The 14,048-nt window shown below is 50.8% G+C and overlaps 1 protein-coding gene across 2 annotated transcripts in view; it reads left to right on the top strand.

The window, feature by feature from the left end:
* The window catches only part of Strbp (spermatid perinuclear RNA binding protein), a 153,548-nt gene extending 142,297 nt beyond the window's left edge, over positions 1-11,251 (top strand). The window contains exons 17-18 of one of the 2 annotated variants that reach the window (XR_216319.3): positions 1-134; positions 1,764-11,251. Coding sequence is in view for 1 of the 2 variants with exons in the window: in XM_013153378.2 (XP_013008832.1) it covers positions 1-5 (5 nt within the window). In the remaining variant the exon portion in view is untranslated. The other variant, XM_013153378.2, reaches the window with a different exon arrangement.
* The last annotated feature ends 2,797 nt before the right edge of the window (positions 11,252-14,048 follow it).

Here is a 14,048-nt window from a genome sequence, read left to right as displayed (position 1 = left end):
GTTAATACTTTTAAGCAGTTTTCAGCACGTTTATCTCACTTTATTCTCGTTCTCCTCGGACCTTCGTAGCCATATCACTTGTATAAAATAGGCTGAGATATAGTGACTGTAAGCTGTGATCTCAGTATACAAAGGTAAGCTCTTTTATTTTCTGATTAAAGAGAAAAATAAGCAATTTACACAACTTGGATATATGACAATCATATATGATGTATTTGATCTCTTAGGTCTTATGTCATCACATTATCTTGAAAAATTTTATGGTCTAAATGTAAAATAGTTATTTTCAACATTTGTTTTACTACTCTTGTAAATGCTTTTTATTCAAGAGAGATAGTTCACGTTCACTAAGTTAAACGTGTATATGTGTGTAGAAACTTAGGCTATAATATGTATATAAGTCACACACACAGATAATCGTTTAAATTTAGAAGTGGTAGGAATGATTCACCTAAGATGCAGTTAATGGCAGGGCACTCTTTTTTGTCCAAAGTGCTGGAGTTTTAGAAGCGGCGAGATTGGAGACAGTGCTGGTGGGATCCATATATGTAGCTGTTATATAAGCTGAGGATCAAAGTGCCAATTTCTCAAAGAGAGACACTTCTCTGAGAAATAAAATCTCTGATCTGTGTTGTATGCTCTAGTACAACAGCAAGAAGCCATAAAAAAAAAAGCAATAGAAAATGAAAAAAACCAAAACTATTAAGGTAACTATGGGAAAAAATGTAATTGAGAGTTAACCTACTTATTTGCAGAATTGACTTTAGTAAGACTTAGAAAGGTGAATACCAAGTCTGCAGAGACCAATTTGGTCTCTTTTCCAGTTAAGTAGCCAGAGTATTTCTTACCATATTCAACCATCATGGAGTTTATTTCAAAGATGTAAGGATTAGACCAAATATTTTAATCAAGACTTGCTTTGTTTAGTGAGTCCCATAAATGCATTTCACTATGTATTAGATGTTCTGTGCTAAGGCTACATTTGCTACACACACACACACACACACACACACACAAATTTAAAATGGAATTCATGTTTTGTATTTGTTTTTCTAAGTGGCAGTTTCTGTTTATTACTAATTTAAATGTTGCCCAAACAACTTTTTTGCCCCCCTCACAGAATCTGGGTGTACATTTCCCGAGGCTTTGGCAGCTGTGAAGTGTTAACAGCGAGGTAGAGTTGACTGGTTCCAAGTGCAGTCCAGTGCTGCGTAGCAGCCCAGTGCCTACTGTGTGCCAGGCCCTTTTTCCTAGTCTGAGTCCGGACGGTCTGTCCAGTGGAAGCATTTTAAATCCGAGAGTCTCCTTGGTGGTGGAATTGACCCTACTGTACATATGTTACTTTGGGAGACAAATAGTGTTTAAGCAGTGGCAGGAGAGTATTAATTTAGTTAATAGTTTAATTGTAAGCTATAGGATAATGTAGGCTCTCTGGCATCATTGTCACTGGCATCACATGGAAATTCATTCATTGAATGAACTTCTGGTCCTTTTGTTCCCGGGCCTCTGAGGTCCAAGTATGTGAACTATGTGAAATGAATGACAAATATCCCACAGTTTTTATAGTGTAGCGAAGAATAACACTGTTAATTTCAACCCTGAGCTCAGGATTTTTATTAATGACAATAGCATAGTTTTACCATTATAATCATTCACTGTAATTTCCCTGTTTGTTAGATTTCATCAATAATTAGTGCTCATTTACTAATTAATACTCAGCTGAGCAGACAGAAAAGAGCTAAGAAAATTGTTTTTCCCTCTAGGAATTGTAGTAATTAAGGGCCTTAAAAGCCCAGGGAGAGGTGGCAGAGCAGTGCTCTGTGAACGGCCTTCCTGCAGTGCCTGCCCTTCCAGTGCCAATGCCTTCTGAGGGCAGCGCGGGCATCTTTGGAGTCACCCACAACAAGGAAGGTGCCGTGGTCTCTCTCTGTCTGGGAGCAGCCTGATAGCAGGCTGACAGTCGCCACAGGTTTCTCAGTGTGAGTAGGCAGCCTGGACGGGAGACAGTGGCAAGTGAGGAACAGCAGAGCCGAGAAACTGCTGCCAAGGTGAGTTTTAGTATCCTGTGTATCTTGCTAGCACTTTCAGGGCATGGAGTGTCTTATATAAGAAGGGCCCTGCTTTCCCAACAGCATCTTCCAGAAAGACTTCTAAGTGAAGAATTCAATTTGAATTAGTTGTAAGAATAGATATCCCTCCCACATTGTCATTCCAGTTAGGAGCTAACAGCTTCCATTGATGTTTGAAGCTTTGATCTTTGGAGGTTTTTAAAAATAGTACTGTAATGCAAATTAGATTATGTAAGCTTTACAGCATGGCTAGAAATAGGAAGTAGAAACCTTGAAGGAATGGGGCTCAGGGCATTTCACTCCAGTGCTCTCCCCTGGGGCTTGGGGACCTAGTGAGTTGATACACAGGAAGTGCTGTGAAGGTGTCTCTGGTGGCCCGAGGTGTGTGAGGAAGGGGAGGCTGTGCCAACAGGTGGCTGTGAAGCAGGGACTTGGCCTGTGGGGCAGAGCTATGTTTGCCCATCGTGCTGACGGGTTGGGTCTGCTCCCAGGCTTAGGGAGAGGCCTCGGAGCTCCAGAAGTTTGACAGGGAACACAAACCAAAGCCCACATTTCTGCTGTGGAAACTAAATCACCAGCCAATCTGCTGCCCAGGGTTTGTAAATACTTGGTTTGGGATTTAAGGGTGCTTAGAATTTAACAAGGGCTGAGCTTAGATTGTCAGTCTACCTGCTGATTCTAAGTTACAGTGCATTAACAATAAAAGCCAGTGTTTGATTATAGCCACTGCCAGAATCCAGCCTTCAGGGCTCACGGTGACTGGTAGTGGAGAGTAAGTTATTATAAACCACAGAAAGGGATGGAGGACCCTAGTCGGTATGATGAGAAGACTATGGATTTACCCTTCGAAGGGTCCTGCAGCTTGTCTTCAGTAGATTGTTTGGACACTTTGGGAGGAAAAATTTGCCTTCATCAGCATGCATAGCCTCCCTTGTGTCTTACAAGAAGCATTATCAAAGGATCGGTGTCTCTGCCCATGTGTCCACTTCCCTATCTGGTCTAGACACACTTGGGACATTTCTGTTTGACAAGAGGAAAAGCAGGCAGAGGGTGACACTACTGCTGGTGCCGTGTTCCTGGTTTGAATATACTCATAAGACTTCAGCAGCCTCTGGTGGAAAGGGGGAAGTGGTGTCCCTTGATGTTGGCGTGTTAGCTAAGTGGGAAGTACAGCTTGATCCCTGGGATGCTCTAAGTTTGTAAAAACTCTGAAACAGTGCTAAGTGTTACCTTCTGTGGCCCAATAGGATAGATTTGCCTTGGGAGTCGCCAGGTGTGCTCATAAAGTAAAGAGATAGTTGTATAACTAACGCCATGACAGAAGTTTTTGCATTCATTTCTTACACCTGAGGCTGTTGATAGAATTTTTGCCTCATTCAGCCAACATTGGGGAGGAGGGACTTTTTTCCTCCTCCCAACCAATTAGTTCTTAACACCTTAATTTCTTATTCCAAGAAGTACCATGGTCTGGTTGTTCAGAAGTTTGCTGTTGTGCAAGGGAACTGGGATGCCCCTGAGTGCACAGGGTGGAGACTGACCTCAGTGACCCAGGCTGCAGCGTGGGCCTCTGGAGATGTCAGTGCCTGGCTGTTTTTGTGCCGCTGGTGGCCAGCACGGGAGAGTAGGCCCGGCGTGGCTGCTCTGGAGACATCGTCTCAGCATTGCGGGAGCCATTCTCCCTCTTCACTCTTTCAGGCTCTCCGCACTTGACCTTGTCGAATCCTGTGGATGTGGGGCCTCTGCCTGCAAGTGTCGCCCACTGGTAGTTGCAGCAGCTGTTCCTTTAAAGAAGCAGGAATGGGAGAAAGGAAAGAAATAAGCTAGATTAGGCAGCTTGTGTGTGGCAGGCACCTGGACAGTCTTCTTAATTCTCGAACAGTCTTCTTGGAGGTGGCATTATTCCTGTTTTACAGAGGAAAAGCCTGACAGGAGAAGTGGTGAGCTAGAGCCAGGAAAGAAACCAGCTTGTTCCAAAGCTTTTTGCTGCACCATACTGCAGATCACAGGCTGGGCTGAGGAGGCTGTGCTGGAACCTGGGCCTCTGACCCTTGGGTGCTGCTGACCAGATGCTCAGACCTAGAACAGGGATGTTTTTAGACCAGCTCTGAAAGATGAAGCAAAAGAGTGCAGTGGCACTGTGTGAACCCGCCCTTTGGGTATTTACACCTTGATTGGCCACAAGGAGGCATGTGTTTGTAGGTTTCTGGGAGCGTGTACTCTGCCTGGCTGAGAAGGGGTTTGGGGATGTCTTCAAAGATGTGAGCCTGGCTCTGAAGGGAGGCCAGTCAGGCTGTGGCCCAGGCTTGGGGCTGACCCTAGGCAGGTATTAAGTGAGCCTGGGACAATGGAAGATTGTAAGGCCTGTCCTCCATGGCAGAGCTTTGCTTAGGGTGGCTTCAGGGCAGGCTGCCCAGCCTGGAGCGCAAGACTTCCTTATGTGGGACCCCGTGCATGGCAAGGCCGGCTTGGAGAGCTCTGTAGTCTCTGCAGACCACATTCCAGCTCCTTGGCCGATTAAGACTAGCAGGGTCTGTGCTTAGGGCCAGCTTGGGTGCAGATAAACACAGAATCATTTTCAAGGAAATCTGTTTGTTCCTCACCCAGCCTAAATTACTGTCTTTGACAGTTGGCAGTCTTTCTGGAGAACAGGAGGAAGGAAGCTGCTCTAAGCCAAGTTTGAGAGCTCTGAGAGCGAGGGTGTGTGAGCCTTGACATGGCCAGGTAGGACGCAGCACTCTGCAGAGCCCTTTCCATACCTGGCTCCGTCCCCTGCTCTGCCGGTGAAGCTCTGGGCAGGGGCAGTGTGAGGTCTGCTGGTCTCGCTCTTCAGACAGGGAAATTGAAGCCAGGCATACTCTCTCCAAACCACTCCGCTTATTTGTGGCTCCTAATTAGTGAGTTTTTAACCACAGAGAGGAAATAACATGTCATGTGGTGCTTTGAGGGTTAACAGAGCCCTTTCTTAGAGATTATTTTGAACTCTGCAGCTGTGGGTTCTGAGTTTTTTCCTTTCGTAGATGAGGAAACGAGGCTTGGGTGAAGTGACCTGCCTCGGTCACACAGCTCTCGCCTGCAGAGCCCATGTGCGGTGATAGCGCTGTGTTTGGCACCGCCACTGTGCATTGTTATCCAGGAGCAGCTGTCTCCTCTTTCAGCTGCGTGCTGCTCATCTCTTCCTCAGACTTTATCCTGCATGACTGAAAAGGAGCAAAAGCTGCCCACCTTTCCCTGAACTTCTCTCTGCCAAAAATTCAAACTCCCTGGGCTTGTTCTCTGAGTTCCTTTGGAAGAACAGTCGGTTTGCTTGCTCCAGGACAGAGTGACTGGCTGGTCCGCCAGGGGTGGCAGCCTAGTGTGGGAAGGCAGCAGGTGGAGGTCTTGTTTCCATAGCTTTGTGGAAAGTGTCACGATAATTGACCCTGCAGTGATAATGCCCAAATTCAGTCAGTGCTACTTGAAGAGCTACTTAGACTGGAGAGGCTGGGGACGTGATGGGGGCCCAGTTTTTAGGGTCAGCCTCCCTTGCATTTCATTTTGGCCCATCCTGGTTAGGTCTTGAGATAGGCCTTTGTCAGAGGGTCACCCTGACAGTGACATCCTTTCCAGACTAGTTAGATGCATGCTTTTCTTGGATTTGTGTGTCACATACATCATCTCAGAAATTGCGCGCTTCCTAAAACCCCTCATGACCTTGGAAACCACATGAAGGGGACGATAGAGGGCATCATTCACAAGGTGAAAACCTGTGCATGTTGGCACCCAAGGAATTCAGGACATCTGAAGCAGTCTCAAAGTGAGAACAGAGGGTCAGGGTATTGAGGCTAGTGAAGGGCAAACTTGGGGCGAGCCTGGCTACTCCTGTTAGATACAGTAAAGGGTTATATTTACTTAGTGTCTGTCGTTCCAGAAGGGTAAAGAGTTACCGGCAGTGAGCTGGGCATTTGACCTGGAATGTGCCCCTCCTGGGAGTAGGTGAAACAACTGGGGCTAAGCAGGGTGGGTGCAAAGTGAGCTGCAGGTTGCTGCTTGCGTTCAGGGGAGTGCCGTGGTCTGGGTGGCATACTGAAAGTCCTTCCGCTTGGGTTGGCCTCTGATTGGCTGCAGATATCAGGACCACTCCTCCCTTCTTGGATAAATGGATGGAGAAAATGCTCAGTGTTACCTGCTGCTTTCTGCCTGCCTCTGTGTCACAGGCTAAGTAGCATTTGGGGGAGATGATGAGATTTTGAGCTTCAGGACCTGAAGAGAAGAGAGGGTAGAGGAAGGGAGAAGGCGTTCTGAATCATTTGTGGTGAGAGCCACGTCAGCAGCTTTGCTCATGGGGTCAGGGATGTTGCATCCTAACCTGGGTCCCTTGCCAGGTCTCCCCGCCCTGCAGAAGAGGAGCCAGGCTCACAAGATGAAGTGCAGAATAAGAGGGGATTAGAGCTGAGTCACTTACATTTCCAGCAGCTCAGATCCATGTGGCCCAGTCTTCAAAGTAGGTGGCATGAGCTGCGCAGGGGACCTCAGCATTGTAGGTCCTTGTGCACAGAGGCTCAGTGCCCTGGGCAGCGTGCAGTGTCATCGCAGGACTTGGGCTTGTTAGCCGGGGGAGGTAGCCGGTGCAATGCATGACTCAGGCCTGGTATCCCCATCATCCATCGGGGCTAGAATTCTGGAGGGCCATTTTGAGCAGCCCTCGATCAGGGTGAGGACCGATGAGGAGAAACGGTGTTGATACCCAGGTGAGGATGAAAGGGCTGACCTTGCCATGGCAGGGATGGAGGCAGGAGCAAGGTCTGTGCATGGCCCAGGTACCCAGCCCTAGGCCAGGAATGACAGTGCCCACTGGGACTGGAGGCCTGCAGAGCTCTTCTCCCAGGGCACTGCTCCAGGGGCCCTGGGGCCTGCAGTGCTATCTGACCAAGGTGTGGGAGGGAGAAGGGTGCCTGCCTAGGTGTTGGGGCATCTCCGTCTCTGCGCTGAGCTACAGGCAGGGCTGTGGCAGGAAGCTTCGCTCCTGGCACTGAGCAAACAGGTGCCGGCCAGTCAGCCAGAATCTTTATTCCTCCTCTGTTTCTGGGAGCCTGGGCACTGACAGGTACTGTTTGTTCTTTATACTGAGACGTTTTGCTTTTAAAAACCATTTTGAAAACTTTTTTTGTTGGTCTATGGATTGAACTCAGTGGCATAAACGCCTGGCAAGTGTGAGGTCGATCTTCCCCCAAAACAACTAACTCTTTTGGTTTTGTGTTGTTTCCCATGCAGGGTCTTGCTGTGTAGTCTTGGCAGGCTCACCATGTAGCTTAGGCTGGCCTTGAACTCAGTGATGCTCCTGCCTTAGCCTCCAGAGTGCTGGGACTACAGGTGTATGCCACCACACCTGGCAATTGTATTTTAAACTGTGCCAAGGCTGGCAGTGAGTCCCACTGGGTATGGCATCGTGAGACATGGTCATTAGCCAACTGGAAGGTGCAGGCATTCTTTACAGTTATTTAAGGAAGGAAAAAACTGAAACTGAGGTTAGTGAAGCATTTGCTTTGGGTGTCAGCCTGTTTGCCACCTCCACTTCATCTTGGTAGGCAAGGCAGTGGGAGACTGGATGGCTCAGGGGGGGACTTACCTTCTTCCCTTCTTTCTGGTGCTGAACCCACTGGCTTTGGTGAGTGCCCACTTTATGTTTTTGAAATGACAGAGCTGTGTTAGGCAAGACCACCACAGAGGGACCACCCCAGGGAAGCAGGGATGGGTCCTGCACCTGTATATTTCTGCAGCTATTCTTAGGACAATAACTCAGAACAGTTGGAGGTTGCAGCCTTCGCTCAGAGCTTTGGAAGGGTTAAAGGTGTACTGAGGGGGCTGGGGATTTAGCTCAGCGGCATAAGCACCTGCCTTGCAAGCAGGCGGTCGTGAGTTCGATCCCCGGTACCGATAAAAAGAAAAAAAAAAAAAAGTGTACTGAGACACTTTCACACCTTTTCTGGCAGCCAGAATTCTTGCATTAGGATGTAGAGGTGTATGGGGCAGCCCCTGAGCCCGCGTCCACAGCTGTCCCCCAGAGATAGGACCGGACGCTACAGCAAGCATTCCAGCTGGGCTTCTTGGTCTCTGCTGCAGCCGCTCACTATTCATTGTAGCACAAAAGCAGCCCCAGGCAGTGTACAACACTGTCCTCTGACTTGGTTTTCACAGACTGTGGGCCTCACCTTGCCAACCCTTCAGGTTCCTTAACCTTGTCTTACTTGCGTCAGGAAACCTCCATCTTTTCTGCTGTCAGAATCCCTGCTGCCCAAAGCAGACCTCAGTTTTGAGTGACAGGACACTGAAGGGGGAGGACAGGTGGCTAAAGAGTGAAATACAGTGCAGCAGGCACTCCCCACTTGCCTGCCTCTTCTGGGCTCCCAGAACAGACAGAAGAGGTGAAGCTTCCTCCCAAAGGAACAGGCCCAGGTGGCGGGAGACAGCATCACAGTGAGGACCTGTGTGCGGCCACACGATGTCAACTGGGGCAGGTGGTGGGTGGCAGCGGGTGTTGTGTTGTGCTTGGGGTTAAAGTCATCATCAGCACCTTTAGAAACAGCTGTTTGTGGATAAGAACTTGGAAATTATAGACTATGTCTGTAATTTAAAATTATGCCTCTTGGTTTAGGCTGGATTTTGCCACCAAGGGACAGGAACTCCTAGTGCTGGCTAGGGCGGGAAAGCAAGTCCCAAGGAGCCGGAGGGTTTTTTAGCGGGCAGCTGTAGTGGGCCAGTGAATGTAACCTTGGGGAAACATTTATCTCCAGTTCAATTCTGGCCTAGAGTCTTGTGTGAGGGTAAAGTGACAGACCTGTCCCTCTTGCTTGAGAATCATATCCTTTGGTGCCACTGGCTGGGATGAAGTGGAGGCAGAGACAGGTGCCACTAAGTGCATGGCTGGGCTTCAGGTGGCACAGGAATGGCCAAGAGAGACTAACGGGCTTCCAGCTCTGCAGAGTCCCTCACTGGGTAGCTTCCAGGCAGGGTGACAGGAGTGGGTGCCACATGCTTTCCAGGAGGTGGTTTGTAATCTCTGCAAATCAGATGAAGGATTCTGGATGTGTCCTTGAGAAGTTGTTTTGTGAGGTGCATGGCTGCTGTCTCCAGGAGGGGCTTCCCTGGGGTCTTGCTGCCTGGTGGTCACCTGGGGCTGTGTGTGCCCCGAGGCCCTGACAGTAACTGTGTACTTTTTCATCTCCTGGAAGGAGCGACCCATCCTGCATTTTTCTAGAGAAATTTTTGGATTTGTAGGAAACTTGAGCCTGGCATAGATAGAAAGTGGCCTCTGTCTGTGGCTGTGGCCTTTGCCCTAGCACCAAGTCCTGTGCTGTGCTCCAGCCTCCCGGGGAGCTTTTGTCTGACAGCACCGCGAGTCCCCCAGAGCCTGAGCCACACCCAGCGCCATGTCAGCCCTCAGCACAGGCTCAGTGCCACCCAGCACTGTCCGGCACAGTGCAAATATGATTAGACGCTTGTCTTTGTAAACATTAACCTAAATGTTTTTGCTGCTCTGGGAGTCAGAATATTTTTTCATTATTTAAAGAAAGGAAGCACGAGTAAGGGTAGGAGTTTTAGGTAGCTAGGTAGCTTGTGTTTCAGAAACTTCTTTTCTACCTTATAACTTAGTGACATTTCCTGTTTCCAGCTCTATCCTCTTCTGGTGGCCCATGCTTCCTAGCTTTCTGGGCCCAGTGCTGCTCTGCCTAGATCCCTTGGCGTGGCCAGGTGAGCAGCAAGTGACACTGGTCTCCTTACCACACTCATGCTACTTCTGAGCTTCTTGGGACCCACGTTCAACTCTGGCTGCAGCCCTTGATTGCCTGGGTAGTGCTGGCAGTCTATGAGTCTGTGTCACAGGCGTCTCTCCCTCCCCTGGTTGTCCTTCCTGTGCAGTCGGGTAAAGGTCGACTTTGCCCCCAACACCTGTTGCAGGGCTTCGGCCGTGGGACCTGCTGTGGTTGTGTCGAAGGCGCGTCACCAGGCCCTTTCTGAAGAAGTGGCTCATTTGTGGGCCCTTGGCTGCAGGCATCCTCAGGGCTGGGGCAGGGCTTGTGGTCTCCTTGTCTCCCAGGCATCTAGGGTGAAGCTGGCTGCTGAGCTGTGTCCACACAGGAATCTTCCTCAGCACCCCCAGGGCCCAAGCAGGCAGTGAGTGCTTGGCACAGGTGGGAACCTCTTGGTGGTGGTGGCCCACCCTTCAGCAGACATAACACTTGGCTCCTCATAGTGTTTACCCTGTTTCTCCTGAGGAATCCGTCAGGCCAGTTGCACTGAGGAGCTTTGGCTCTGAGAGCTTTGGGGGCAGGTCGGGGCGGGGGGGGGGGCTAATTAGAGAGTTGCTACAGGAACAGAGGCCAATGCCGCTGAACCTGGGGCTTTTGGCAGAAGGTTATGGGAAAGGAGCCCAACCTCAAACTATTGAGCCCATAGCCAGATACCACGGGCGTGGCCTGGCCCGTGTATGTAGTGACCTGCTTTTCACCCACCCGAGCGAACCTGTGTGGGCTGTGCAGCCATTGTAGATCCAAAGCCCTGGGTTATCACCCCGCAGGAGCGAGGTGAACCTGCTCATCCTAGCCCTTCCCCAGCCCCAGGGTGGGGGCTCGGGCAGAAGCAGCTGATTGTAGTCAGGGTAGAAAGCCTTTGCCCACTGCATGGTTGCACACATGACATTGGACTCCTGGCTGTAGCTCATTCTGGTCTGGTGATGCCACTAGTTTTTAGAATCTTTTTTTTAAAAAGATCTGTATTTACTGTGTTTTCCTGAATACACAAGTGTAAATAGTATAATTTGCAGTGCAAAGTCCTTGGCAATTACTTTTTTGTTATGTACTATGTTAACAATCATTGGAAATTACAACCATTGTGGACTGTCCTGCCCCTCTGGGGAGCAGTTACATGTAGGACTCTGGTGTAAGCGTCTGTGTGGCAGAAGCAGCAGCCTGCATGTGTGGACTGTCAGCGGCGCCTCACCCGGAGATGCCTGGCCTTCTTCCCAAGGACCCTGCTGCCCGGCTTCTGCGGCAGTGCGCACACGGTGGCTCCGTGCACTGTGCACACTGGACTCTACCGTGGACTGACCCTCTTGTCTGGCTGCTGCAGTGTGTCTTTAATGCTCTGACATGTTGCATTTTCTCTATCTGGATGAATCAAAATAAATGCTTCTGTGTTGAACAGCAGTGGCTGAAGTATTCTGTGCCGGATTCACACTGGAGAAATGAAGGTACCAGCTGTGGTGAGGTCAAGTGCAGCCCCCCTCTGCTGGGCCCCAAGACCGGCTCTGTGCCCCTCAGTTCTTCCTTTCATGCCAGGGGCTTGGGCCATGGGGAATGGGTCCTTCATATGCCTTCTCTGTGAAGCTCCAAGCTGGCAGTCTGGCTCAGTGTGCAGAAGTCTCATGGGGGGCATACAGTGCGCTTTCACACTGCTCTCATGCTCACCCAGGGATTGGCAGGACCCAGACACTGCAGGATCAGGAGCCAGACTGATGTGACCCTTTGCCCCAACGTGAGGAGTTTCTGGGAGGCAGCAACAGGCAGGCTCCAAAGCTGAGCTCCCCGCTAGTGCAGCCAGCCTTGCCCCGCAGGGTTCCTGCTGCTGAGCCACACCAGTGAGGAATCCCTGGATCCTGCAGAATTAGGACAAAGATCACAGTGGCCAGGGGGGTTGTGCTTACAGCACCATTGTGTGTGCTTACAGCACCATTGCAGTGGCCAGCTTTCTCCTTTCTGATTGACACACATCTGGGCACACACCCAAGCATAGCTCACAGGGAATGGATGACAAGATGAAAAGCCCCACAGCAGCCTGACAACCCCTATCAGACAGATGTGGGGCTCCCTTCAAGGACATGGACAATGACCCAGAAAGATTGAGATGTGCATGCAAGGTGATGGCCTAGTCTTGGACCTGAGTTTCCAGGTACATTGTTGTGTGAAGAGCAGTGACAGTTCCTACTCTACCCGCTGCCCTGCTGTGTGGCTTTGGCCAGGACCTGCTCTGAGCCCAAGTTCTCCACCTGCAATAGGAGGGTGAAGCTTAGTGCTCCTGCTGTTCTTGGAGCACCTTTGTCCTTTTGTGGAGTTGTCACCGTGTGTGGCAGCTCCGTCTCCTCTGCATCTCCCCCTCCCTGTGAATCTTAGTAGAGGATTTAACCCGGTATTGGTGGCAGCATGCACCGCTGGAGTGTCTGGATCCGACGGCCTCTGCACTCTGTTTTGGCCACTGCTGGGCCACAGGAGCCCAGTGTCATTCTCCGCACTCACTGCCAGATGTGAACGGGCAGTGTGTGTGCCACTCATCCCTGCTCCTGAGATTTGGAATTGAGAACAGAGGTGGAGGCTTCAGGGTGTGCTGCTGGCCATTCAGAATTACAAGGCTCTGCCCAGGGTCAGAACCAGCACTGCCCGCCAGTCCTCAGTGCCTGCCCTTGCTGACCACCCTTCTTGAGCTCCCTTGCTCACTCGGCTCTGCCTGCTTTCTCCCCCTTCTACCCCGAGTCATCTGCTCAGCTCTGCTCTCATGGGCTCTTCCAGGCCTCTGCAGCCCTTGCTTGATCCGTGCCCCCTGTGGGCGGTCTCCTCATTCCTCTGGCTCACCTACCAGGCTAGAGCAGTGCTGCTCACCCAAGGCCGGCTCTGCTCCTGTCCACACGTCACCTCTAGCTGCAGAGATGCCCAGGACACCCATGGAGCTGAAGTGCGGAAGCCCTGCGTCACAGATGCCACACCAGCTCCATGGCACCTTGGACTCGAGGCCTCCCTACCCCCAATTCCCAGGCTGTCTCAAACCTGAATGCATCTTCTCTGTGTCCTCTCATCCAAGTTCTACCAACTCCGTTCTTTCTCCATACTCTTTTATTGCTTCTGTTGAGACTGATTTCAATTTCTCCTCCTGACGGGTTGGCAGGGAACAATCCCATGGATGTGTGCTGGCTTCAATTCTCCAGTGGTTCAACACTTTCAGCCTCCCTGGCCTGGCTCCAGCCTAACTACCTGCTGCCTCAAGTAGGTTATCAGATGAACCACTGTCTCTCCCACATCGGGCATGTCTTCTCTAGGTGTTAAAGGCCTCTGATCCCCAGTGCAGTGTCATGGCTGGCCCTGTCCTTCTGTCTTTCCTGCAAAGCCACACTCTACGTCCCACCATGTCTCGCACAGCTGTACAGTACAGCATGACGCCACAGTTCCTCTCCCCCAGCATCAGCCAGCGGTGCTCCGGGAGTTCTTCAGGCCTGGCGCTAAGGCTGGCTGTGTGTCTCCCCACAGTGAGAGTTCTGCCGCATGTGCACCCCCAGGAGTAGGAAAGCAGGGAGCAGGCTGCCCAGCAAGGTGGACCTGATCTGTGCTCCAACCTGTACACATCAAAGGGATCCCAACTGTGTCCTAGAAGATGCTCAAGTGGCTAGAGCCACACAGTTGTGGAAGCGTCACTTCATCCTGTACCAGCGGCCTGCAAGGACCACTGTGAAGAGAAAGGACTTTCCCTTGTTTTTGAAACAGGGTGTGCTATGTAGTTCAGGCTGGAGATCCTCCTGGCTCAGCCGCTCGCGTGCTAGGATTACAGGTGTGCATGCTACGCCTGGCTGGAAACTTCTCAAAGGTGTATCTGTCTGTGTCACCACTTCTAACCCTTGGCAGAGCACATGGGCTCCAGGTACTCTGCCTTTCTGGCCTTCGGCTGTTTGGCCTGTACACTCCCATGCGGCCCTCTGCCTTCCTGTCTCTGGCCAGTGAGATGTTTGTTTTTCCAGGTCTAAGGCCACCCTTCCCTTGTGTAAGAGCTCCCTGCACATCAGACACACCAAGGGGGTCTCACAACTGTCACAGCGCTGTACTTTTCTAGGAGGCACAAGCTCAGTGACTGCAGAGGCATCAGGCCGTGTCTTCTCCCACCGTCCTGACATACCTCAACAGGGCGTGTGTCAGCCACTGTGCTTGGAAATGCGCCTGTGGAAACGGGCCTGACCCTCACCTC

The sequence above is a fragment of the Cavia porcellus genome, unplaced genomic scaffold, assembly GCF_034190915.1.
Source record: "Cavia porcellus strain 051 isolate PalLab524CR breed Dunkin Hartley unplaced genomic scaffold, mCavPor4.1 scaffold_1, whole genome shotgun sequence".
In the NCBI taxonomy this organism is placed as follows: Eukaryota; Metazoa; Chordata; class Mammalia; order Rodentia; family Caviidae; genus Cavia; species Cavia porcellus.
This window is presented reverse-complemented; position numbering and strand designations above follow the sequence as displayed.